Source organism: Aspergillus nomiae (assembly GCF_001204775.2).
Source record: "Aspergillus nomiae NRRL 13137 chromosome Unknown contig00144, whole genome shotgun sequence".
Lineage (NCBI taxonomy): Eukaryota > Fungi > Ascomycota > Eurotiomycetes > Eurotiales > Aspergillaceae > Aspergillus > Aspergillus nomiae.
Genome location: NW_015378199.1, coordinates 1 through 23,971, shown reverse-complemented (window position 1 = coordinate 23,971; position 23,971 = coordinate 1). Strand labels below are relative to the sequence as shown.

Here is a 23,971-nt window from a genome sequence, read left to right as displayed (position 1 = left end):
ATAGCGAGCGGTTACAACATCCGTACTTCTTTTTTCTCTCTTTCTTCCCTGGTTTTGAACAGAAACTATCATGATCTACATATACTAGTACATATTTTGGTCTATATCTACTATGACATTTTTGCATGGCAGCTAAGCCCCAGGTTCTCCCTAGACCAGTCGCTGTCTGCAGGGTTCGAGACAGCGACAACATTGTTCTTGGGGTCCGGCTCAGGACGTCGGATATCATCCTGAGAGCTGGATGAGAAGATATGCTCTACCTCCTCAAGCGACTTGCCAGCAGTTTCAGGGTAAAAGGCCCAAGTGATGGCAGCGGCCACCCAATTAAAAGCGAAGAAGCAATAGAAGTAATTGAAGCCCATGCTCGACCTCGCAATTGGCGTGCATTGCGCGAAGACAAGGTTCAGACTCCAGTTAGTAGCGGTTGCCAGCGATGAGCCGCGGGCGCGGATTGCTGTCGGGAAGATCTCAGACGGATAGATCCAGGAGATAAGGCCAAGGCTGGTAAAGAAGATTGAGAAGACAAAGAACATAGCAATCGCGGCACGGACAGCATCCGGGTTGGCAGATGGGTCGCGAAACCCGCCGTTGGCCTGGGCTAAGGCCGCTTCTATGCACATGGTGGCACCCATGCCGAGTAGGGAAGGGATGAGCAGCTTACGACGACCCACACGGTCAATGAAAAGCATGAACACGGTATTCCAGAACTGAGCCAGGGCACCCCATATCCCCTGTAGCATGAGCGGGGTTGTGCCCTCCAGTCCTAGCGTCCTGTACAGGCCTGGATTGTAGTTCGAGATGATGTTGGTACCTGAGCATTGGGTGAACGCTTGGATGCCGCATCCAAGTAACAGGCGATGGCGCCAGCGAGCCTGGAATAGAAGCTCACGCCAGGAGTGTACGGCAGAACGTCGTTCCTCGGCAATGCTGTCGTTGATCTGGGCGATCTCGGCGTCAACCATGTGAGTATTTGACCTGTCCCGGTTTAGATGTAAGCGAGCAAGGACCTCTCGACCCGCTTCAGCGCGGCCTTTCTCGATCAGCCAGCGCGGAGACTCGGGAAGACACCAAACACCACAACAGAGGATCACGGCGGGAACAGCTTGGATGGCCAGTGGGAGTCTCCAGGTAATAGCACCGGTGTGAAGGGAGCAGCCATATCCAGTCCATTGCTGACCGGGGTTAGTCTGGTAAATTCGAAAGCTATACAGATGAATAAGAGTGGTATGACATACAGCGACAACAAACCCCAACCCGATCATCCATTGTTGCATAGAGCCCAGAAAGCCGCGTATATGGGGAGGAGAAACCTCACTCTAAGAAGGAGTCAGCCTGATCCAAGAGCAATGTCGTACCAAAATGGGAAAGACGTACACAGTATACTGGAATAGCAGATGACATCAAGCCTACAGCCATACCTGCAATCAATCGGCCTGCAATGAGCATAGCGACAGTTACGGCACCAGCTTGCAATGCTGCACCCAAGCTTCCCAGAAGGCCTCCAATGAAGATGACGGGACGCCGTCCATATGGATCAGAGATGTATGAGACCAGAACAGAACCTAGAATTGCGCCCCCTAAATTCCAATTAGAAAATGTTTGGCGTGCTAACGTCGTCTATAGGTGGGCCGATACCATTGTAAGAAGCGACTATACCACCCGTGGCGGCGTCAGAGGGGTGATTAAAGCGATTCTGAAAATCCTCTTGATCAAGGGTGGACGAAATTACACCGGCATCATAACCAAAGAGAAAAGAACCCAGCGTTGCGAAGACGCAGCACAGGGTAACAAGATAGTAAGCCATGGGACAAAGGCTGGTGAGTGATGTGCTCGGCGTTAGACTGAAGGTGGTGTGGTATCTATAAAGACCCCATTCGTGTATTCCACCGCCTTCTTGTATATTTCCATAGGTGATTGCTAACGGCTGATGAGATTCTTGTGAATGGGGGAATGTACTTTTTTCTGACGTTCCGTCTGGTGGCGATGTCAGAAAAGAGGAAGAATGCCAAGGCACTGCATCAGTCAAGACCACTGCGAGTTAAAATGGGAGCAATCGGGTTGACCGAGAGCTGAACAAGACCTTCATTCGCAATGATGAATACGGAGGACGTGGTGGAAGAGGAATGAAATGGGGGTTGCTGGTATTCTATACTTTCAAGGTATGTATGTATGTACATGTCACAAACATCCTGAGGATTTGAAATCCGCCATTGACCAGGGAAATTAAGGTTAGCTTCCTGAGGCAGTTGCTCCCCTTGACAGAGGTGGAAATCCCTGCCTGAGGCTGCGCCCGGCATTCATTACCCTAGCATTTCTTCAGCCTTACCTAAAAATTGGAACAGTTTGCCCACTGACGTATAGAAAGGCTTTCCGAGACCTCCAAGGCCGGTCTGGCGCTAGACCCGAAAGGGCGGGCGCTGGCAGGGCCCAGGAATCAAAGGATCAAATCGCCGTCAGCCACTATCAGATCGCCGAGGCCAAGTTTTTTCTTTCTGTCCCACTAGTCGATGGTCAGACCCCGACAATTACCTCAATCCCGCTAATGAGGGATTATTTCATCCCTCCCTGACAGTGGTGCTTTTTGCATATTCTTTCTTCTTCTCTGTCTTCTAGACACGTTCTGGTCGCTTCCGCAGTGGATCTCCTGGTCTTGGAAATTGATTTTGACTTCTCTCGTCGCTAAGTTTGTCAACCACGACGTATTCAGGTCGCATTCGCTTTGCCCTCCCTGAGCTCATTTTCTCCACATTTTCCAGCCTAACTTTTTCCACTTTCAAGTACCAAGACGTCCCCAATTAAATCGGACCACTGTTTGGCTAAAACAGGGCTGCTAAAAAAACGCAAAAAAAAAAAAGAAAGAAAAGAGAAAGAGAACCCTTCCAGAATTATTCCGTATTACAAGCCATAGCTATTATCAATTTGATCGTGACGACCCCGCCGCTCCCTTGATCTGTTGGAGTCTCGTATATGGTCATCACTGAAACTCCGCGGACCTTGCTTGACTCATCCAAGAACGCAATTACTAATTTAACAGAACCTCTCACCTCCTCCAGCTTCAGCCCATCCGCTGTCGGATAATTACTCTCGAGGAAAACACAACCACAGCAGCAAAAGCGGCGTTTTTTTCCAGCCCAGTGATTGGATCCCACTTGCAATCCGTCGGAAAAACGAATCGCACCGTCGTCATTTTCTCCTACTGCTCGATGAACCTGTGAGAAACGTCAATTCCACCCTCGTGGACGATAACGGTCGGATCGCCACGCGGGCATTGCTCCTTGCTGATCAAATTAGTCTCGCGCTTCTTTCGTTCTTTCGGGACGCCCAGAACACTTTCCTGATTCCACAAACGCAATTCAGTCGGAGCTCGCTCCCTTGCATGCTTCTGCGCCGACCGCCTTAATCGATCCCCGACCCCCTGGGCTGAATAACCGCGCGCACCATGGGTACTCCGTCCAGCGCTTTCCATACCGCGTCGGCGGATAATGCGACGGACGATGATCCATCGGGCCCCTCTGATTCAGTTTTCTACCATGATGATGCAGACCCTTCTTCTCTTCAGTCGCCCGACCAAGATAGCTCAAAACCCGCCAAGGAGTCCCTCCCCATGCAGAAGAGGCGCCGTGTAACCCGCGCTTGCGACGAATGTCGACGAAAAAAGATCAAATGTGATGGGAAACAACCATGTACCCATTGTACCGTATACAGCTATGGTCAGTAACTATCCCTCATGTTCTCTTTGTTGTGCTTTTGCGGCCATTTACCATGTGCTACCGCACACCATACCTGTCTACTCTGCATGTTACTCACTCCTCTCCCCATCGATAGAATGTACCTATGACCAGCCATCGAACCGTCGCCGTAATCCGGCCCCTCAGTATGTGGAAGCCCTTGAGGCCCGTCTACACAAGGCCGAGGCGCTCCTTCGAGTCGTTCTACCCGACATCAATCTCGACGATCCCCGGTTTGATGAGCATGCTACTGAACAAATGCTAGCCGCCGTCAAGCGCGAAAAACACCAGCCACAGCAACCGCCCGTAATCACCAACGGCTCGAATCCCCCGGCCGTTGCTGCGGGCCCTGCGGACGCTCCATCAGATAACTGTTGCGGCGAAGAATCTCTACTCGAATCAATGGTGGAAAATTCAGGTTATCTGGACTTGGACGATCAGGGTCACTGGGATTATCATGGGCACACCTCCGGCATCACATTCCTCCGACGACTTCGAAAGCAATTGGGCACCGTTGATATCTCGGCGCCGGCGATGCGATCGCGACCTATGTCACAGATGTTGGACAGTCCCAAGTCGGCATCAGAATCCCCGCAGGATGCATCACTACCACCCACCCATGACCTGCCATCACGCGATGTGGCACGACGTCTGTGTCACAATGCCTTGGAAGATGGTTGTTCTCTGATGCGATTCGTTCACGAACCCTCGTTCTACGCCATGTTAGATCGGATCTACGATACCCTGCCGGAGCAGTATACCAACGAGGAGCATGCATTTCTGCCACTCCTCTACATTGTGATGGCTGTCGGTTGTTTGTTCTCAGATGACGGGACTGGCACCCTGGATCTCTCCGGTTATGAAAGCGCCATCGGCCAAGGGTATGTCTGTCCTTGATACTAAGGTGTTATATTAGCTAACTCTGGCCAGGTTTCAATACTTTAAGGCTGGCCGGCAGCTCTTAGAGATCACCGACTGCCGCGACTTGACCTCTCTCCAGGCTATCTGTTTCATGGTATTGTTCTTGCAATCGTCTGCCAAGCTGAGCACTTGTTATTCTTTTGTCGGCATTGCCCTTCGCTCTGCCCTACGCCTGGGCCTGCACCGCTCGGTATCAGCCAACTTCAACCCTCTTGAACAAGAGCTGCGGAAACGCATCTTTTGGGTTATTCGGAAGATGGATGTCTATGTCAGCACGCTCCTGGGACTACCCCAGATGCTAAGCGATGACGACATCGACCAGGAATACCCAATGTCTATCGACGGGGAGTTCATCACCTCGGATGGCATCTTGCCCACGCCGTCAGATTATACGCCTCTCATGGCAGGTGCCAATGCGCACACACGACTTTCGAGCATTATGCTCAAAGTGGTGAAATATATCTATCCGGTTAAAAACGCTCAGCACCGGTCCAAGTCAGACCAACGTTATGTTGTAAGTCACTCCAAGATCCGGGAGATTGAGCGGGATCTCCAGGCTTGGATGGAGGAGCTACCGGCGGCTTTGCGACCTGGGACCGAGGTGTCACCTCAACTGGAGAGGTATATTTGACCTTCTACACTCCTTTGTGACCAAGACTAACTTTCTGTAGGGTACGGCAATTGCTGCGCATTAGTTATGCCCATGTACAAGTAGTCATGTACCGCCCTTTCTTACACTATGTCTCGAGTGGCTCTCAGGCCCGGGGCGTCGATCGGCGGTCCTACGCCTGTGCTGCTGCATGCGTTAGCGTCTCCCGAAACATCGTCCATATCACTACCGGTATGCATAAGAGAGGTCTGCTTAACGGGTCCTATTGGTTTACCATGTACACCACCTACTTTGCTATCCTCTCTTTGCTATTCTTCGTGCTCGAGAATCCCGACTCTCCCACGGCTAAAGATGGTGTGTTGAAGGATGCTATGGAAGGCAAGAACACTTTGACAGGACTGGCAAGGAAGAGCTTGGCGGCGGATCGGTGCTCCCAAAGCCTCATCTGCTTTTTCAAGAATCTTCCCGAATTATTAAAGAACCGCCAAAGCAAAGCGAACCCGGTGAATCTAAAGCGCCCTGCCCCGTCCAGTAGCAACAAACTGGGCAATGCTAAAAGCCCTACGGCCCCGCCTGCGATGCCTCCACCGCAGAGAGCGAGCACATTCCCTATTCAATTACTGAACAGGTCGACCAAAGAGGCCAGTAATATGCCCAAGAGCCTAGATGACAACCATCCCCGTCATAGCCGATCGAATTCCCGTCCAGCGAATACACCGCCCCCCTGGTTTTCCTCCACGCCCGAACCATCCATGGAGGCCATATCAACCCCGTCAGAGACGCAGGCCACCGAGTCCATTGCTGCCTCATCCAACACATCTCCCCTTCCTGTGTCCATGTCGACGCAAGACATGCCCTCGAGTCCATTCGTCGGCCAGCAGTTCACAAACCCAACTAACCTTCCTGATCTTATGCCCATCATGTTTCCCTCTGATGATCCTTTTGCCTACCCTACCCAGCCGATGTCCACCTTGGAGAATGACCATTTCCGGCAGGACGGCGGGGCCATGCAATTCGGGCGGGATCTTGCGACACAGCGATCAATGCCGCCTGCTACTGATCCCACCAACGCCATCGGGGTATCAACACCGACTCTAGAGGGCCTGGGTAATTTTCCCTTGTTCTCCAACAACAACACCCCAACCCTCATGAATGCGGCTCTCCCTATGCGCCTCGCAAACCCCCCTTCTGTGAGCCAGTCGCGGTTACAGTCGCCTGTTTCACACGCGTCGACCCCGACGAGTGGGGAGGCAGTCAACAGTCCCGATCTGGTTTCTCTTCCGAACAACAATTTTATGTGGCAAGGGTACAACTTCCAGCCGCCAAACCTCACCACTGAGCAGTCAACGCAGCCGCCGATGCCATCCGGGAATGTGCAGAACTTCGGCATGGGCGTTGAGGACAACTCCATGGGGATGGGCATTGATTTGGGGATCTCGCTGGACGATATATTTGGGAACCCCGATGCGTGCCGAGCTGGCAATGGACTTCCCAGTGACGATTGGATCCAATGGATGAATGTCGGAAACTGACTTGGTATGATACCTTTCTTTTTGCCATTCCACGAAGATAATGTAACGAGCAACGGAGTACGGGTATTGATGCGGCGTTTGTGGGTTTCGTATAGTTATGAGTATCATCCGTATATAGATGAAATGTCATGTTGATTTGTACATAAAAGGCTCTCACGGTATAGAAGTGTCTATTTAGCATAAGATCTATGTATGTTTTATCTGTATAGTATGGTACATCTATAGGACAATAACTCCACCACCTCTACCCAACAAAACCCATAAAATACACGAAAAGAAAAAAAAAATCACACTCTCCTCCTTTTCGGCGGCTGATACCAACTCCAAATATTCAACCCAATCTTTGTCCCCTCTGTCACCGGAAACGCCGCATGCCACGTCTCCAAATACCCACTCCCATCCGGCCTCAAATTCTCCCAAAAGATCGCATTCCCCTTCATCGGCCGAAACGTCACCCCCTCCGCCTCACTCTCACACTCCACAAACCGACACCACTTCTCATCCCTCGGCCTCTTGAACCGCGGGAAATTCGTCCCACCGCCCGTACACTCGTCCCCGAGATACACCATGAACGTACTGGCGCGGTCGCCGCCGCGCGCGCTCGACCCCGCCCAGTCATAGTGGTGTCGGTAGTGGCCGGAGGCGTTGTACCGCTGGGCCCACATGCGCTCAATGTACATGTGCGGTTGCCAGCCTTGGAAGGCCTTTGCGCGGTTCTCGAGACAGCGCACGGTGTTGGTGCGGGGGAGGAGGGCGCGGTCGGAGAGCCGGGTGTTGGGGTCGACTCTTTCCGTTGTGCCGTCGTAGATTATGGAGGGGGTGTACGTTTCTTGACTTTTTTTTTTTAGGGTATATTAGTACCTTATTTATTGTTTTTTTCTAGCTTTGTGGGGGTGGGTTTGGTGTGGCCGTGGGTTATGTATGTATGTATGTATGTATGTATGTTCAATTGCGCTGCGCAATCGATTGAACGGAAGCAACTCACCCGAGCTCGACGAGATGGTCGGCTTCCTCGGAACTGAGGAAATCCTCGATGTAGATTACCAATGGGTCGCGACGGAGGAGATGCACCCGGTAATTATCCGGGGGACAGGTGGCTTCAATGCCATCGTCCAGACTGAGGATGGTGCCGTTCAGGATTGGGCCTTCGAGGTCGGCGGCATCATCGTCTAGGTCGAAGGTGAGGTCTTCTTCGGAAGGGGGGAAGAATTGGCGGAGGGCAGGGGCGATGAGGAAGATGTAAATTGGGAGGAGGTAGAAGAGGGAGCCGAGGATTGTTGAGAGTTTTAGCATTCTTTTCTAGGCCGAGGGATATATATATACTTGAGGAGGGAAGGATGTGTCTTGGAAGGGTTTAATCGATATACTCGGCGGTCCAGAACATGTGAGCCCAGCTGATTCGGGTTTAGGGCGACGGAGTGGGACGTTAGACTAGACTAGATGAGGAAGGTATCTTCTATCGCTGATCAACTATGAGTGTCTTTATGGACGACTACACCTATGGTGATACATGCTTCATTCCACCTAGCATCTCTCGCCCTTGACAATCACACTCTAGTGATCGGCGTGACCCCACTTTTCGGAGAGAAAGTTGCCTCCTCGCCAGCAGTTGTTCTCAACCACCTGAGCTCCATCTGCAATGTTGTTGTAGCTGGGAAGGGTCATACCCCAGCGAGTCACAGTCTTTATACGCTGTTGGCAACGGTCATAGGACACAAGACGATGTCCTCCATCATTGATATTGACTCCACTGAAATGTCTCACGGAGAAATTCTCTGTCAAGCCTAAAGGACCAGTGCATTGCTAGGCTGGGGCCCATAGGACATGTATGGGGTTATATTTCCTGCAATTCGAGGATCCACATAGTGTTGGCCACAAGTGTGCTCGTATCTGCTGTCTGGATTTAGCCCGATAGTGCACAGATTTTCTCCCAAGTCTGTTTGTTGAAATCTCTCTGCACATGAAAGAGCAGATCAATCGATATAGATATATCAGCAATCCATTATTTTTGCACCATAGTTGATTTGAGAACCTAGTAGTATTGTCTATTGAACAGAAAGATTTGATGACCCAACATCGTTCTATAGAAAGAGAGATGTACCTGAGACACTCATCGCCACCCTTCGGCGCCTTGAATGCACCCCGCAAGGATAGACACCTATCATAATCTCAGGCACTAACTGGGGTCAAGATGCACACGATCAGTCGAAACAAGACCCTAGGAAATCACGTAAAAGCAACAACAAAGCAAGTCCCCTGATATCATCATCGAAGCATATCGTGCCATGCTCTGAATGTGATTGGGATTTCGTTTACATCGTGAGCGTCATAGCAGTATCAAAAATGTGCGCCACTGAACCCTATTGTCCACAAGTACGAACTGTACCTTCGTTGCATGTTTCCCCACCTGATTCCTGGGGTATTAAAGCGAGACTTATCTTAACTGTACCCCCTCTCATATCTAACCAGCCGCAGTCATCTTCTACGTGGTTTGTTTTCGTTCCTTTCATCTCGAGGCAGCGCCTCCCCCTTCACGACAGCTCACCACCGGCCAAAGAACTGAACACTAACTACCACAGAGCCCAAATCACATATCAAGCCATAATGCCGACCTCGAAGACCGATGCAGAATTCCGTCTCTCCGACCCTGCCGTCCAACCGCAAAATACAACGCAGAACCAGGCTGCGACCTCGAGACTACAGGATGCCTCTCGCTCGGCCGGTGAAGCCCAAGGAGCAAATCTGACTTCGCGAGTGACGCTACAGGATTTCCTTCAGACGCGAATGGACAAAGATGGCAACCCCGTGTCGGACCCTGTTGCGTTCACGGATGGCGCCAAGATGCAGAGCAGCAGTGATGCTCTGGATGAGGCGGATCTAGTCGATGCCGCTTATTATGATGATTTTGATTAAGACGAAATTTGTGGACGTGTCGCCGTGCCGGTTTGAGAGCGTGAAGCATTCAATTAGTTGTATATTTATTTGTTCTGATTTGTTACACTCATTCCACACGGGCGGTTTCAATGCTACTTCCTTCATTCTGGTATTGTGTCTGGCAATCTATTGTGAGTTAATGTTCAAAAGAATGTAGATCAAGATGCCCTAGCCCTAACTCAAGTTTGCACATACTCTTCACCTTATCCAGGAAATCCCCTACAGGTCACCGGAATAGGTAGTCTAACGGGTGCAAAAACGAGGGGCCTTCAGGGTCAAGACATTGTCCTTGGGAATAGCAGCACACACACGCGAGATCACCCCACGGCTCGATTGTCACACATGTGGAGAGTTGTGGATAAGACTTTGGGGTTGAGTGGATCGGCCCATGTCAGCTTTGCGTACCGATGATATAAACGCGCCTTCCGCACGCCACAAGCGAAGTTAGGATAAATACAATATCACGTGGAAATTGCATCGACTTCATGAGCCATCCCGGTTTCCACCGACCTGGTTTCGAACCACTAATATATTCGCAGTATGATGTAATGGGTTTGCCTCTCGCATGCCTAGGGCGGGAATATAGCCATCCGTGCATATTGTGTATTTTATGGTTACTTGTAGTTACTCTAGATTTGGTTATATCATGCATCTCTGCGGACTTACCGATCAGCCGATTCTCGGGATGCCTCAAACTCCCCATATTGGTGACGTTGGATGTAGAACTCGAGACAGTCTGAAGATTGCCCACAGTGAAAGATCCCGATACATACTTGTAGTCATTCGACCGTTCTTAATACTTACCACTTCTTCAAAACTCAATACGACCTCCATTCTAAGTTCAATCGGTAATCGGTAAAGTCAGTCTTGTCTAAACCTGTTTTGGATAATATCTCTTATATATTTACTGATAAGTCCCTCTCAAGCCAAATCAGTCTCTCTAACCTCCTCATATGCAGCTTTATAGAAGGGTTTATCATATCTACAAACCGCCTTAGATCTTCAAGGGTAGGTTTCTCGTGCGGCTCGTAGCAGTGGAAGGGAGAGCACACCAAAGATATATACTCCCACGGTGGGACCTTGCCTACAAAGGAGGCATAAAGTCTGTCCCAGATGAACTTGTTGTTTGCATGCTTTCGCTGGAGAATGCAACTGAATCTCTGTAGAGGAATAGAATGTGTTGCCGCGAGTCGCGCTTGATGTATGTACTATGAGGAACTTGTAGTGGAGCCTACACAAACAAGGCTCAGCCTGTAGTCCCACTTGGTAACTGGCAAGACAGCTAGGTCACGCATGGGCCACCTCTGTATAAGTACTGTAATGCTTTATGGGATCACATAGAATCAATTGGTAGTTTTGGTCTGACATGGTCTTACTGTCTACACTCTCGTTGCCCTCTAACCTTCATTCCCTTATGCGCTGCTGCAGCTGCCATCCTAGTACATGGAATACGTAGATACGTCTCGCATCCCGGCATCTTGATTCTTCTATTTTCAGTATTCTTGTATACTTCCAATACTTCAAGTATAATAACGGGAGTTTTCGGTGTTTTTGGGTCGGGTCGGTCTCGACCCGAAAACAACTCGACTTGCAGCGGGGTAACAGTTGCCTGAGGTAACGACCGCTACAAAAAGATTTGAGTTAGCGACTGCCAATATTCCAACATCCACATAATATTGGAGCCATGGCATCACCTAAAGATGATATCAGTCAGTACCTTCACCAGTCGCACGAGCGCATCTTCCAGAATAATCGGAGCTGGGTCTCTTCCAAGAAAAAGGAAGATCCCGCGTTCTTCGAGAAGCTCGCAGCCGGTCAAACCCCCGAATATCTGTAAGCACGTCCTGATTTAGAGTAGCATTGAGCAGATTAACAAAAACAGATACGTAGGATGCAGTGACAGTCGAGTCCCCGCCAACGAGATCATGGGTCTCGAAGCAGGCGAGGTCTTTGTCCACCGGAACATCGCGAACTTGGTCCCCAACACTGACCTCAACGTGATGTCGGTGATCAATTACGCGGTGCGACACCTCGGCGTCAAGCACATCGTGGTGTGTGGCCACTACAACTGCGGAGGGGTTAAGGCGGCATTGACCCCATCTGACTTGGGGTTACTTAATCCGTGGCTGCGAAATATTCGCGACGTCTACCGCCTACACGAAGCTGAACTTGACGGCATCCAGGATGAGCATGCAAGATACAATCGCCTCGTTGAGCTCAACGTGATAGAGTCGTGCAGAAATATTGTTAAAACCGCTGCGGTTCAACAGAGCTACCAAGAACACGGGTATCCTGTGGTTCATGGATGGGTGTTTGACATACGTGATGGGCTACTTCGAGATCTTGATGTTGACTTCAAGAGCATGCTACAGGGCATTAAGAAGATCTATAGTCTTGGAGGATCGTCCGAATAAATCAAGGCATTATCCCAGTACATGACGCTGGATGTTGAGATCTCTGGTCCCTCGGTGTTGATATCATCGCTCAACTGACCTGTTCGCAGATCCCTTCTCTCTATCTATCAGATGGGATCACAGGCTGGAAAATCCATTAGTTGACACTAGATCTATGTCAGACAACAAAATTGTGATATTCCACGTTTCTGTCAGGCCGTCAGCTTAAAGATCACCTCTGTGGCTGAGGATCTGATGATCTAGAAGCCTGTGAATTAGGTCTTAGCAGATAGGAACCCCTCTGAGAGATAAGAATCAGCCAGCCACATCTTATACAATGACGTATTACTGCCGTACTTCTGTCTGTTACTATAAAAGTAGTTGAGACATTGGTGATTAAAATAAGGCCACATTATATGGAATACCCCAGCCGCTTACCGGTGATGTTTAGTTAGCATGTCACAGGAGTATTCACCACCTCTGGGGTCTACGTTGTGTTTTGCGGATGATGGATTGGTCCACCATCAAATTTTCCCCTTTGCCTAATTCTATTATATACTAGAATTGTCTGTCTAGTGTTGCAAGAACAATTGGAGAGTAGTACAGAGGTAGTGGAACTGCTTTTTAGAATAAGTGTATTTGTGACGATTCCATTATCAGTGGGCTGAATGCGAAGACCCTAGAGTTATTCAGGAGTAGCTTGATCGTGTGCAAATTACTATAATGCAGTACAGTATCCATCGAAGGAATACCTACAATTTTGACAAAACTGGTGTTGCTATGGGCTTGGTAGCTACTGCTCAGGTAGTTAATAGCGCTGAGTATCATAGAAAGCCCTTGCTTATACAGCCAAGTGATTGCAAATAGGGTGCTTATTGAATATATTAACTCTACTGGATGGGTACTTCCACCATAGATTATTCTTAAAGGGAAGGTTCATATAGAGGGCTGATAACAAAATCCAAAGATCCGGAAGATTTATTCATTAACCCAATAGCAACAACACATTCCCTTCATTATAAATATTGATTGCTCGCCGGTTCCCTAGCCCCTTTGTAGCATCTTTCCCTGCCGACGCTTGGATATCTCTCACAATGTCTGGTCCAACAACATCTTTAATGCCCAATTCCTTCTCACTACCAATAACAACTGTTGCTACACGCCAGATCGGAATAGCCATTTCAAGAATTCCTACCCAGTATTTTGCCAAAAGAAAAAGTTATCCAGATGAACTTGGTGATTGTGTACCAGCTACTACTCGACTGTAATGTGTGGTAGGCAAGGAATTATTTAAGCATACTAATGCAAGGCCATATTAATTTTCTTCTTTAGGTCAGCTCTGAGATAGCTGCAAAGCTTTATGAATTAGCCATAATCGTACAATCAGTTAACAAGCTAGTAAGACACCTCCCTATGATCTTTTACACTACTTCAATTTCAACTTCTATAGCGCTGACAGAAATAAGGCCGTCGCCGACTCACTGAGCAAGATTTCAGGGTCCGAAGAATTAATCTCATCTTTACAAAAAGCGCCCCGTTCTGGTATATAGAACAAGCGATAATTAAAAGTCGAAGCGCAAGCCAAACAATGGTTCGAAAACTAGGCTAACAAGGATAGGGAAGAGCCAAGGAATAGGGCTATCAGATGAACAAGTCCGTAGAACATCTAGCCTTCACAAAAAGTTGGACCAAGCAAAACGGAAATGATGGGAGTATTCTACAGATGATATATAACTAGACTAAAGATACACCGCCGAAGTTCTAGGACTTCTTGCCTTTCCAGACGGATACCCAACTTATTCAATACTGCATAAAAGAGGTGGAGAGCATCAATATCTCGAAAAACCTGGACCCTATACGGGACAGGGTGCTCCTTTAATCCTTCGTCCAGACTGAAAAGCGCTTAGATAAATCTCAGACCAGTCAAATAAAAGGTGGCGACCGTCATCCAAAATTAAAGAACTCAAATTATCTCACCATCGTGAGCCAATTGTGGAGAACTACGAAGAGAGTCCCTATTGCAAAAGGGAAATACCAAGCGCATCAGAGAAGTGGCCCTCTACTTCCAAAACAAACCCGTTAACTTTTGCCCCGCAATTTCTCGTTTATGAAATACGGATAGATGCGGAGTATAATCGTAGATGGCGCATAATATATTGAGAACTAACGCACGTACTAAATTATTACGGTGTTGAGGCTAATAATGACTGACCGAGAGCCACTATTTAATCCCCTAATTTGAAGCTAAAACGGTGCTGTCAGCCGGGATACTAGTTGCGAGTGTAATTAGTTTAGGACATGACTATATATATATATATATATATTTCTTTGCCTGCTCTTTTCAGAGAAAACCAAGTGTATTCAAGCTCTCGATCAAGTAAGAGTAACTCACCGGCCCAGAGACCATCAGCGGGATTGGTTTCTCCGTCAAACGCAGGAGATTCTCCCGAAAACATACCGGTATCGTACGGGGTAAATTTATTACCACCCGTTGGACCCTCGGGGTCGCACCCAGCCCAAAGGTTCAGTATCGTAGCAAGGGAGTGTAACGGACCTGGCAGAAGCGAAATTAACCTATTATCATACTAGGAGGAAGATCAGACTCAATACGGAGTACAGTTTCTAAGTCAGAGACGCCATTTAGTAGTGTAGCTTGTCATCCGAGACCCTAAAGACTTGCAACATGGACTCGAAGAACTTTACAAACGAATTCCGGCTTTCTGATTGAGTGACATGATTATGTGATGGGAGAAATTCCCTTACGAACAGCCTTGTGCGTTTTTGCTGCGGTCTTCCAACCTGTCATCAATGATCGTATCCTAACAAGGATTTCCGACTAAGATCTTGTAGGACACCAACACACGTAAAAGAACGTGTATGGAATGCAGCTGACAGCGTCTTCTACCTGAGCCTTGTCACACGGTGTTGCAAAAGCTAGTACTGAGAGCCTACGGTACTATACAACAAGTTGATACGTGTATTTCTTACAGATAAACGATGTACCCCTGTACCATACTAAAAATGGAATGGACACAGGGAGGCCTTCCAAAAGTTAGTTTTGATAGACGACGAAGATTAGGAGAGGTTTCAACTCCGTCTGGATCTCGGTGAGCGACGTGATTGCCATGTCCAAATTAGTTTGCAAAGGAAAAGTGGGCTCAAGCATTCGATAAGGATGGGGACATGCGGAGGATGCACCTGTGTTGGAAGGTGAAATCTCTCAAGGAGCGATCTGGATTGATGGCCGTTCCCCTTCCAGAAGCACGTGGGACCCCAACTCATCGAATTCCATACCTTAACTTCAGCCTTGGAATCCCTTGGCAAACGCTCTTTCAACAGGCATTACATGACAAAGATGAATGATGTAGTTACGGTGCTTATGTAACTTAGCGTCTTAGAAAGAGGTTGTTCGTAGATGTTGAACTATTGGCTAGCCCTGTTCTTTGTTTCATCTCCTTCCCCTTATTGATTTTCTCTTCGGCTCGTACAAGCTCGCGTTCAGCCCTCTTTCCATAAAGTTGACCTTTCTGGGATAAAGTTTAGCAGCCGTTCAAGAACCTCCAAATGCCACAAAGCCAAGGCAGCAAGATTATTAAGTCTAAGCGCCAAGTATAGCAGTCTCGATGCATCATCTTGGCCACTTCCAAGACTTCCACGGAGCGGGAGACCAAGACAGGGAGGTGCCAAGAGAGTATCCGTGGTTACCACTGAAGACCATTTCTGAAAAAGCACTCTTGGCCCCCCCGGTTTATGGTCGAATATGAGGTAATTTAGAATCTGCCCCAGGCCATCGTTGGCTCCATTCATAAGGCCAATCGTGGTTCGAATTTCAGGGAACCGCTTGTGATCTCGTTTAAATCTCCCCGAAATTTGACCCAATCAGGTTAGCGATACCTCCATCTTTCCAGGGTCTGATTGGCGCTAATCCATCACTTTTCATTCATGTGGAAGCGGGGCTTGAGGGTTGCAGGTCTCCGGTAATGATGCTGTATGGTACGTTTCAGGTCGGCTGCCGATCGAGTCCCCTTGGTGACATGTGGACACTATATTGGGGAGTAATATTGAGTTAGGTAGTGTTATTCTGACGGAGGGATCATTCTGAGAAAAAGATCCATTTCCAGGGCATCAATTTGGCAGGATTTCTTCTTTCATTCAATTTTTTTCTCTTTCTTTTTCTTTTTCTTTTCCTTTTCCCCTTTTTTTTTCTTACTTTGCGATGAGCGAAAGAATAGAACAAGGAGAAAAGTGGTGGCCTAATTTGCGTGCACGTGCGGTATCGTACCAGACCAATACGGGAAGTAAGGAACGCCACAGCCCCGCATCATTCTTGGCCCGGTCTTGTCGTCTTGTCCCTGTCCTCCGCCGGGCTGTGCAAGCGGTCTTTTCTGGGCAAGGCTCGGCTCCGGATGTCCGCACAGGACAAGAACCCAAGCCTCCCCCTCTTGCTTCCAAGACTTCCTCTCTTCTTATCTCTCCCCATATTCCCCCCCCTGACTTGTCCTGTCTGTCTTTTCCCAGTCTTTCCCTTCTCTCCCCCCTTTTTCTTTCTATCACCTTGTGTTTTCACAACTGTTTCTATATTCGGTAACAATCGCGTGTTGCATTGGTACTTGTTGTCAAAGCCAACTCATCGCGTCTTACCGTTCCTCATCCCTGATCTTCCTTATTAACCAAAGATCCCTTAGCCTGGACATCTTTGGTTGTCTATTGAGGGATAATTCTCTTGGTTCGTCTTGTATTGAGTCCTTTCACGACAACTTCCGCTCCCAAGAAAAGGACAAGAAATTTTCTTGGCAATGTCGGAACCCCAAGACACCACCTCCCCTTCGACTGCGGCTGCTCCTATTGCCGCGTCGACCGTGCAGGAGCAACCCCAAACCCAGTCGCCGCCTCAAGTATCCGCTACCACGACATCCTCGGTGACGGCAACTGCTGCCGCAGCGACCGCAGCTGTAGCATCCCCCCCTGTTAATGGTGCTGCGCGCCCGACCGAAGAGTTGTCTTGCCTTTGGCAAGGATGCTCTGAGAAGTGTCCTACCCCCGAGTCCCTCTATGTAAGCTTACCGTGGTCTCATATCTTCTGCGATCATTGTCACCCTACACAGCAGGCATTGCTGCCACTTGTCCCTTCAGCATATCACATCGGAGCCCTTCGAGCGCTTGCTTTTGAACGTAACTAATCATTTTACAGGAACACGTCTGTGAACGTCACGTAGGTCGCAAGAGCACAAATAACCTCAACTTGACCTGCCAATGGGGCAGTTGCCGAACTACCACCGTCAAGCGCGATCATATCACTTCTCATATCCGAGTACATGTGCCCTTGAAACCCCACAAGTGTGACTTCTGTGGAAAGGCCTTCAAGCGTCCTCAGGATCTGAAGAAACATGTCAAGACACATGCAGATGATTCAGTACTGGTTCGGTCACCTGAACCGGGTTCCCGGAATCCAGATATAATGTTTGGAGGTAACCCAGCAAAAGGTGTGTCCTATGTCTCCAGCAGTATCTGCTGCGTAACTGACCTTATGGAGCTCTAGGCTATGCTACAGCTACGCATTACTTCGAACCCGCCCTGAACCCCGTCCCCAGCCAGGGCTATGCTCACGGAGCTCCTCAGTACTATCAATCTCATCATCCACCTCAACCGGCGAACCCATCTTACGGCAATGTCTACTATGCGCTAAACCATGGACATGAAGCCGGCCACGCATCGTACGAGTCGAAAAAACGTGGATATGATGCCCTGAACGAGTTCTTCGGTGATCTCAAGCGTCGCCAGTTCGATCCAAACTCCTACGCCGCGGTTGGGCAACGCCTACTTGGTTTACAAAGCCTGTCTCTCCCCATTCTTAGCGGCGGCCCACTCCCTGAATATCAACCCATGCCTGCGCCTGTGGCAGTAGGTGGCGGAGGCTACAGCCCTGGTGGCCATCCTCCCGCTCCTGCGTATCATCTTCCTCCCATGAGTAACATCCGCACCAAGAACGACCTGATCAACATCGATCAGTTCTTGCAACAGATGCAGGATACTATCTACGAGAATGACGACAATGTGGCAGCTGCTGGTGTTGCTCAGCCGGGTGCCCATTATGTTCACGGCGGCATGAGTTATCGCACCACCCACTCGCCACCCACTCAGCTACCTCCAAGCCATGCTACGGCCACCACTTCTGCAGGCCCCATTTTGGCCAATCCTGTGGCCCATTCGCCTACTGGAACGCCCGCTCTCACACCGCCCTCGAGTGCACAGTCGTATACCTCTGGTCGGTCGCCTATTTCTTTGCCCTCGACAAACCGGGTATCCCCCCCTCATCATGACGGTGGCTCAAGCATGTACCCTCGCCTTCCATCGGCTACCATGCCTGACAGCATGACCGCTGGTTACCCGACCACATCGAGCGCAGCTCCTCCGTCCACCCTTGGCGGTATCTTTGACCATGATGATCGTCGTCGGTACACCGGTGGCACCTTACAACGCGCAAGACCTGAGGAGCGTCATCTACCTGAGCCAATGGATCTCTCTCATGATAACAAGGATGACGGAGAGCGGACGCCACCTGCTAAGCCGCGTCAAGCACCCTCATCACCCGGTCGCATCTCCGCTAGTTTGATCGACCCTGCTCTTTCGGGCTCCGCAACCGAAGCAGAGACGCTACGGACGGCCCAAGCCGCGACTGAAGTCGCTGAGCGATCAGATGTGCAGTGGGTTGAAAAAGTCCGCCTTATCGAATACCTGCGCAATTACATCGCGTCTCGCCTCGAACGGGGTGAATATGACGGCGACTCAGGCATGACTCGTGAGTCGCGCACACCAGAGGCTGGACATGATGGCCACATGGAAGGCGTGGAGAGCGAGCCTGTTTCTCGTCCTGCCAAATCTGAGTCCCCGGTGAAACCTGAGGCGGGAGGTGATACGGTGATGTACCCGACACTACGGGGAGTCGACGAGGATGGTGATTCTAAAATGCCTAATTAAGCGATACTCTTCAAATTGTTCTGTTTGCATTACCATGATCCGTTACTCTACTCTTGTGCATCCTTTTCTTTACGGCTCGTTACGAAACCGTTGTGGGAGTTTGTCTTCTTTCTTCTTGTTTTACTTTGCACTGAATTGTGGATCTTGACTACCGAATACCTACTATTTTTTGTAACTGCGGGTCGTGTATTTGTTGTTTGTAAGAACGTTTGGTTCGAAGATTTCTGTTCTTGTATAGTGGGGAGTTTCGAATGCAAAGGACAGGATTTGGGTATAATTTATCTTTTTTCTCTTTTTTCGTTTAAAGTTTCTGTATCAATATTTCTCTCCAAAGACCCGGGCATTTTTCTAAGTTTCGTAGACCTGCTAAGACATGAAGAATGAGGGAAATTTAGACTATGATTGGTCAGGCTGCACAGAACGCCTTTCGGGTGCAATCCAGACGCATGAAATCAACAGGGAAAAACTAAATCCGACCGTTTGCAACCAAACCATGTTTGTTTATTTGGTTACGGCCTACTAGTTCTGGTATAATGTCCTTGGTTTTAGATAGACATATAGGGAGTGAGAAGGTAATAAATATTTAGGGGAGGTATCTATGATGCTACCTTGCCTTTCTAGAAAAATTCAATCAACAAAAACAGTTTTTTGTCTCGAGGTCATGCAGATCAAACTTAAGACATTCCACTGGGCAGACGCTAAACTGAAGACGGGAGGAATGACGCAAACAGAAACATGGATTCACAGTTCAGGATTGGTGGTTTGACCATCACGAGTACCGTTAAAGTGGAATTTGAGAATGCTTTCTGATTGCCCGATCCGGTGTTTTTCCTGCAGGCCAAAATCTGGTTTGGTTGGATGCATCACACGGGAGTGGAGGAAGAATTAAGCAGCGTTCGGTTTTGTTTGTTGACCCATGATCAGCACTCCCGAGGACTCCGTATTGTCGATTTCTTGTTGGGAGTAATTCCTCGTAACCCTTCATTGAATAGTTGGGGTTGTCGCAGGAATGGCTGCATGAGTAGGGAAATCTTAGTTAGGGCTACTCGGGTGATTGAGTAAGGGACGAAGGATTCAATTTGTCGTCGACCAGGGAGTATGCTGCTCAAGGGGGAGAAACATGCAAAGGATCTCGACAATTCCTGCAACCGGGGATTCATTTGATTTCTTCGTGGGATTTTCAGGGAATTTGCCGGGTCTTTGTCTCGCTTTTATTCCCCATAACCTCTCTATTTTCAGGGCCTGTTGTCCTCTGTTCCTTCAGTCTGGGCCGGTCTCCACTGTCTGTTTACGGCAGCGGGGATCTCATCCAGTCCATTCGAGGTCCACGGAGGTAGGATTGGGGAATCCCGGGTTTCTTTTTATAAATATTCCCATATTAAAAGGTTGGGTGAGCCAGGAAGTCAACTGGGGCAGAATTGTTGAACATTTCTCCATTCATTGTTGCGTGACAAAGAGAAAGAAAGTGAGAGTGTGGTTTTGGGTCTGGATCTACGGACTGTCATTTCCAGAGAACTAAAACTGATAAAGACGATCCGTCAGCAACCGACTTGCACTTCCCCACACGGAAGCGGTCACGCCCCAAACACCGGCGCGCGTTATCGTCATCGCTTCTCTTTTCTTTCTTTTCCCACTTTCCTTTCAAGACAGTCGTATCTTCTTCGCTCCCAACAACAAGCCCTTTGTCGCTCCACCCCCGCTTCCTCCACCCGTGCGACTCCCTGGAATCCCAATTCAACCAGGTCACCCTTGACAGTCCTCACATCAGATCTCGAGAACCGCCCTCAGAAAAAAATTCCCGTGGCTGAATAATAATAAGCCAGCCACGCCCAGATCGCGTCTTGCGCGGTGGCAAACGATCCTTTGGTTCTTACCCTCTCGAACACCCGGTTCAAGGTTTTCTTTTGCCCTCTTTGGGTCATCTGTCTGCCGTCCTCGCTTCGCCTTCTTACAACCTCTTCCTACGTCAATCGGTTTGTTTGTTCGCTTGGCGCAGAATTTCGTGAATTATATGGGTCCGTGAATCGTGCACAGAACGTACAACCGATCTTCGATTCAATATTGGCGATACGACATTATCTACACCCAAAAACAAAAATAAAAAGAACAATAAGAAAAACAAAAAAAACAAACCGACAACAGAAAATTCTGCCAGAATTCACAACACTGTTTGATCAAATATGCCACTATCGAACAGGCGCCGCGCGCGGCGCAAGGAAATTCAACTACAAGAGACCTCAGATGCGGAAGCTCCGGACTCCTCGCCTACGCGGCCGTCAAATAAAAAGCGCAAGGTGTGTGGTCACACTGCTTGACTGGGATATCCTCTCTATGTTGTTCGGTGACTAATTTCCTATCTGCAGGTCGAACGGACCTCCCCTCATCCTCGTCCCCTCAAGACTGGAGAATCCGCTGACGAGGCGGACCACTCGTCCCCGGAGCATGAACTGTCGGAGAACCAGGACCTTGTGGATATGGTGATATCGTATCTCGACGCCGCCCGCGAAGAAGTGCGCGTGATACGCGATCACTCTAATACGAAGACAGAGAACAAGCAGAGTATCCGTGCCTATGCAAAGATCGCCGGCCGCAACTGGACGTACTATGTCAAAACTCTCCATGTCAATATTGGGCGCGAACCGGATCGTGAACAGAAGCTAGATGAGCAGTCAAGCCCTGTGACCATCGCTGCACGGGCACTGCCAGAGGTGAATGTGGATTTAGGACCTAGCAAGTTCGTATCGCGTCTGCATGCTGAGATCTTTTACGACGGCGAGGAGACAGCCTCTTGGCATATTCGTGTGAATGGTCGTAACGGCGTCCGGTTAAACAATGCCATCCTGAAGCGCGGCACTGATGCGATCCTTTCGTGCGGTGATATCATTGAAATTGCCAACACCCAGATGATGTTCGTTACTCCCGGCGATAAAGCCAACATCCATCCCGGTTTCGTCCAACGCGCGCAGCGTCTTGCCAACGGTGAGGAGGATGTAGCCGCGTGGGACGCTTCGCAACATGCCCATCCCCACCCTGCGCCACCGGGTGCCCCCGAGACTACTCGCCCTCCAACCGGTCAACCGTCTTTGGCGCCAGCACCGCACTTCCTCAAGCGCCAAGTAACGCCGCCGCCACGGTCCCCCGACACTGTTGGTGCCCGGACCGCCAAGCAGTCCCCGTTGTATAACCGAGGCATGATGATGGAGAGCACGGAGGAGATTGACTACAGCAAGGACTCGGCCAAGGACCTGAAGCCTCCCTACAGCTATGCCACGTTGATCGCGCAAGCAATCTTCTCTAGCGAAGAAGAAAAGCTTACACTCAACAACATCTACAACTGGATCATGGACAAATATGCATTCTATCGTCACTCGCAGAGCGGATGGCAGGTACGTGATGTCTTACATAGTGATCGTTGACACAGTTGCCCTAACCCATGACCAGAATTCGATTCGTCATAACTTATCCCTGAACAAGGCTTTCCAAAAAGTGCCCCGTCGTACCGATGAACCAGGAAAAGGAATGAAGTGGCAGATCGCCCCTGAATACCGCGAGGAATATTGGAAGAAGCAGCTCCGCAAGGGGACACAGTCGTCGGCACCGTCCTCCCCCGCTACCAGAGATCCAGCCACGCGTGGAGCCAATGGTATGGAGGCGGTTTTCTCCAGCAAGAAGTCCCCTCCAGTGTCGTCGCCCGGGTTTAGCTCTTTCCCCGTCGCTCCGGTTGAGGCATACACGCCGGAACGGGGTTCACGGGCAAGCCGGAACGGCCCCCACGACCATCCTCTCCGCCCGCCTGTTCGAGACTACGAGGAGCCATCCCCATTGCCTGCGCGCTCGGCTATCAAGAATAGCAGCAATGGCACAAGCCTCCGGTATGGACTGTCCGACAATGTAGCTTCTCCGCCGATCTTATCGTCCTCCTATTATGACGAAGGCCCATCGTCCATGATCACACCGGCACCACAACGACAGCAACCACGCCTGCCTCCGCCTAGCACCGCGCAAATTCCATCCAAGTTTATGCCCATGAGCTCGCCGGCACAGTTCTGGAAGTTTGCCGATATTGGTAGTACGCCCGCCCGCCCGGTTCCCGACATGAGCCCACTCAAGGGTGACCCTGGGGATGGGCTGGGCAGCATTCCGAGCAGCAGTCCGCCACCTCCGAATTTGGTCAGCCCTAGTAAGCCAGGTACAGCCAACGGTCTAAGCACTGGACGATCGCTGCCCCCGCGGCGTGAACATGATTCGGCGGTCCGTTCAGCGACGAACGGGGCGGGCCGGGACCTCGGAGACGATGAAGATGAAGATGATGGAGGTGGTTTTGATCTTGCGAGGTGAGTTTTGCTCAAGATGATGATACGTTGCTGGACTCATCACTGACTCGGTGGTAAAGGGGCTTTCAACCGATTGGATCGTACCATCGGCAGTTGAGCAACGCCGCTCGCACCAGCGCTGCAACCTCCTAATTGTTTGATTTACTTTTGCCTTTGCTTGTCTTTTGATATCCCCGTATGAATTACATGGCTTCCCTTACGACATTATTGCTAGAGCAGACCCGCATAGAACGGAGTGAACAGAATGGATGGATGGTGTCGTGATATTTAACCAGGAGGTTCTCTGGTTCCAGCTTTTGTGATGTACTTGACGTGAGCAATGAGATAATGTACCTATATCTATTAGTTATCAGTTATACCATATCATATCATGACCTTCACTGCGTGCCAACCCCATCTCATGCCTGATCAACATCAGGCACATCCGGCCAAAACCTCTCCTCCAGCCACTTCACCTGCCTCCACCACCGTTCACACCGTCGCACCACTCGTCTGGTTCATTCAGGACCCTCGACGCCAGAGCATCCACCACGTCCGCAAT

General features: G+C 49.6%; 7 protein-coding genes across 7 annotated transcripts; 5 read left to right on the top strand and 2 right to left on the bottom strand.

Annotated features, from left to right (window-relative positions):
* Nucleotides 1–110: 110 nt before the first annotated feature.
* Nucleotides 111–1,843, bottom strand: ANOM_006725 (sugar porter family MFS transporter; the record flags this gene model as incomplete). The annotated part of the gene is made up of 4 exons (XM_015551981.1): nucleotides 1,636–1,843; nucleotides 1,375–1,577; nucleotides 1,236–1,316; nucleotides 111–1,172 (listed from the first exon to the last, which is right to left on the bottom strand). Exons 1-4 carry the CDS (start codon nucleotides 1,802–1,804, stop codon nucleotides 111–113), a joined length of 1,515 nt encoding a protein of 504 aa, XP_015406651.1. The 5' UTR covers nucleotides 1,805–1,843.
* Nucleotides 1,844–3,439: 1,596 nt separating this feature from the next.
* ANOM_006724 (putative C6 transcription factor (Mut3)) lies at nucleotides 3,440–6,791 on the top strand (the record flags this gene model as incomplete). Its single annotated transcript, XM_015551980.1, has 4 exons — nucleotides 3,440–3,710; nucleotides 3,826–4,609; nucleotides 4,659–5,270; nucleotides 5,321–6,791. 4 exons carry the CDS (start codon nucleotides 3,440–3,442, stop codon nucleotides 6,789–6,791), a joined length of 3,138 nt encoding a protein of 1,045 aa, XP_015406650.1.
* A 287-nt stretch (nucleotides 6,792–7,078) lies between these two features.
* Nucleotides 7,079–8,084, bottom strand: ANOM_006723 (oxidoreductase, 2OG-Fe(II) oxygenase family; the record flags this gene model as incomplete). Its single annotated transcript, XM_015551979.1, has 2 exons — nucleotides 7,079–7,625; nucleotides 7,777–8,084. 2 exons carry the CDS (start codon nucleotides 8,082–8,084, stop codon nucleotides 7,079–7,081), a joined length of 855 nt encoding a protein of 284 aa, XP_015406657.1.
* A 1,311-nt stretch (nucleotides 8,085–9,395) lies between these two features.
* ANOM_006722 (uncharacterized protein) lies at nucleotides 9,396–9,704 on the top strand (the record flags this gene model as incomplete). The annotated part of the gene is made up of 1 exon (XM_015551978.1): nucleotides 9,396–9,704. The coding sequence occupies one exon, from the start codon at nucleotides 9,396–9,398 to the stop codon at nucleotides 9,702–9,704; it is 309 nt and encodes a 102-aa protein (XP_015406656.1).
* A 1,666-nt stretch (nucleotides 9,705–11,370) lies between these two features.
* ANOM_006721 (carbonic anhydrase) lies at nucleotides 11,371–12,139 on the top strand (the record flags this gene model as incomplete). The annotated part of the gene is made up of 2 exons (XM_015551977.1): nucleotides 11,371–11,558; nucleotides 11,608–12,139. Coding segments are annotated over 2 exons (717 nt in total), but the record flags the coding sequence as incomplete, so codon positions are not given.
* Nucleotides 12,140–16,914: 4,775 nt separating this feature from the next.
* On the top strand, nucleotides 16,915–19,096 carry pacC (putative C2H2 transcription factor PacC; the record flags this gene model as incomplete). The annotated part of the gene is made up of 3 exons (XM_015551976.1): nucleotides 16,915–17,172; nucleotides 17,310–17,601; nucleotides 17,658–19,096. The coding sequence occupies 3 exons, from the start codon at nucleotides 16,915–16,917 to the stop codon at nucleotides 19,094–19,096; spliced, it is 1,989 nt and encodes a 662-aa protein (XP_015406654.1).
* Nucleotides 19,097–21,276: 2,180 nt separating this feature from the next.
* On the top strand, nucleotides 21,277–23,814 carry ANOM_006719 (putative forkhead transcription factor Fkh1/2; the record flags this gene model as incomplete). The annotated part of the gene is made up of 4 exons (XM_015551975.1): nucleotides 21,277–21,390; nucleotides 21,460–22,482; nucleotides 22,538–23,430; nucleotides 23,490–23,814. 4 exons carry the CDS (start codon nucleotides 21,277–21,279, stop codon nucleotides 23,560–23,562), a joined length of 2,103 nt encoding a protein of 700 aa, XP_015406647.1. The 3' UTR covers nucleotides 23,563–23,814.
* Between the last annotated feature and the right edge of the window lie 157 nt (nucleotides 23,815–23,971).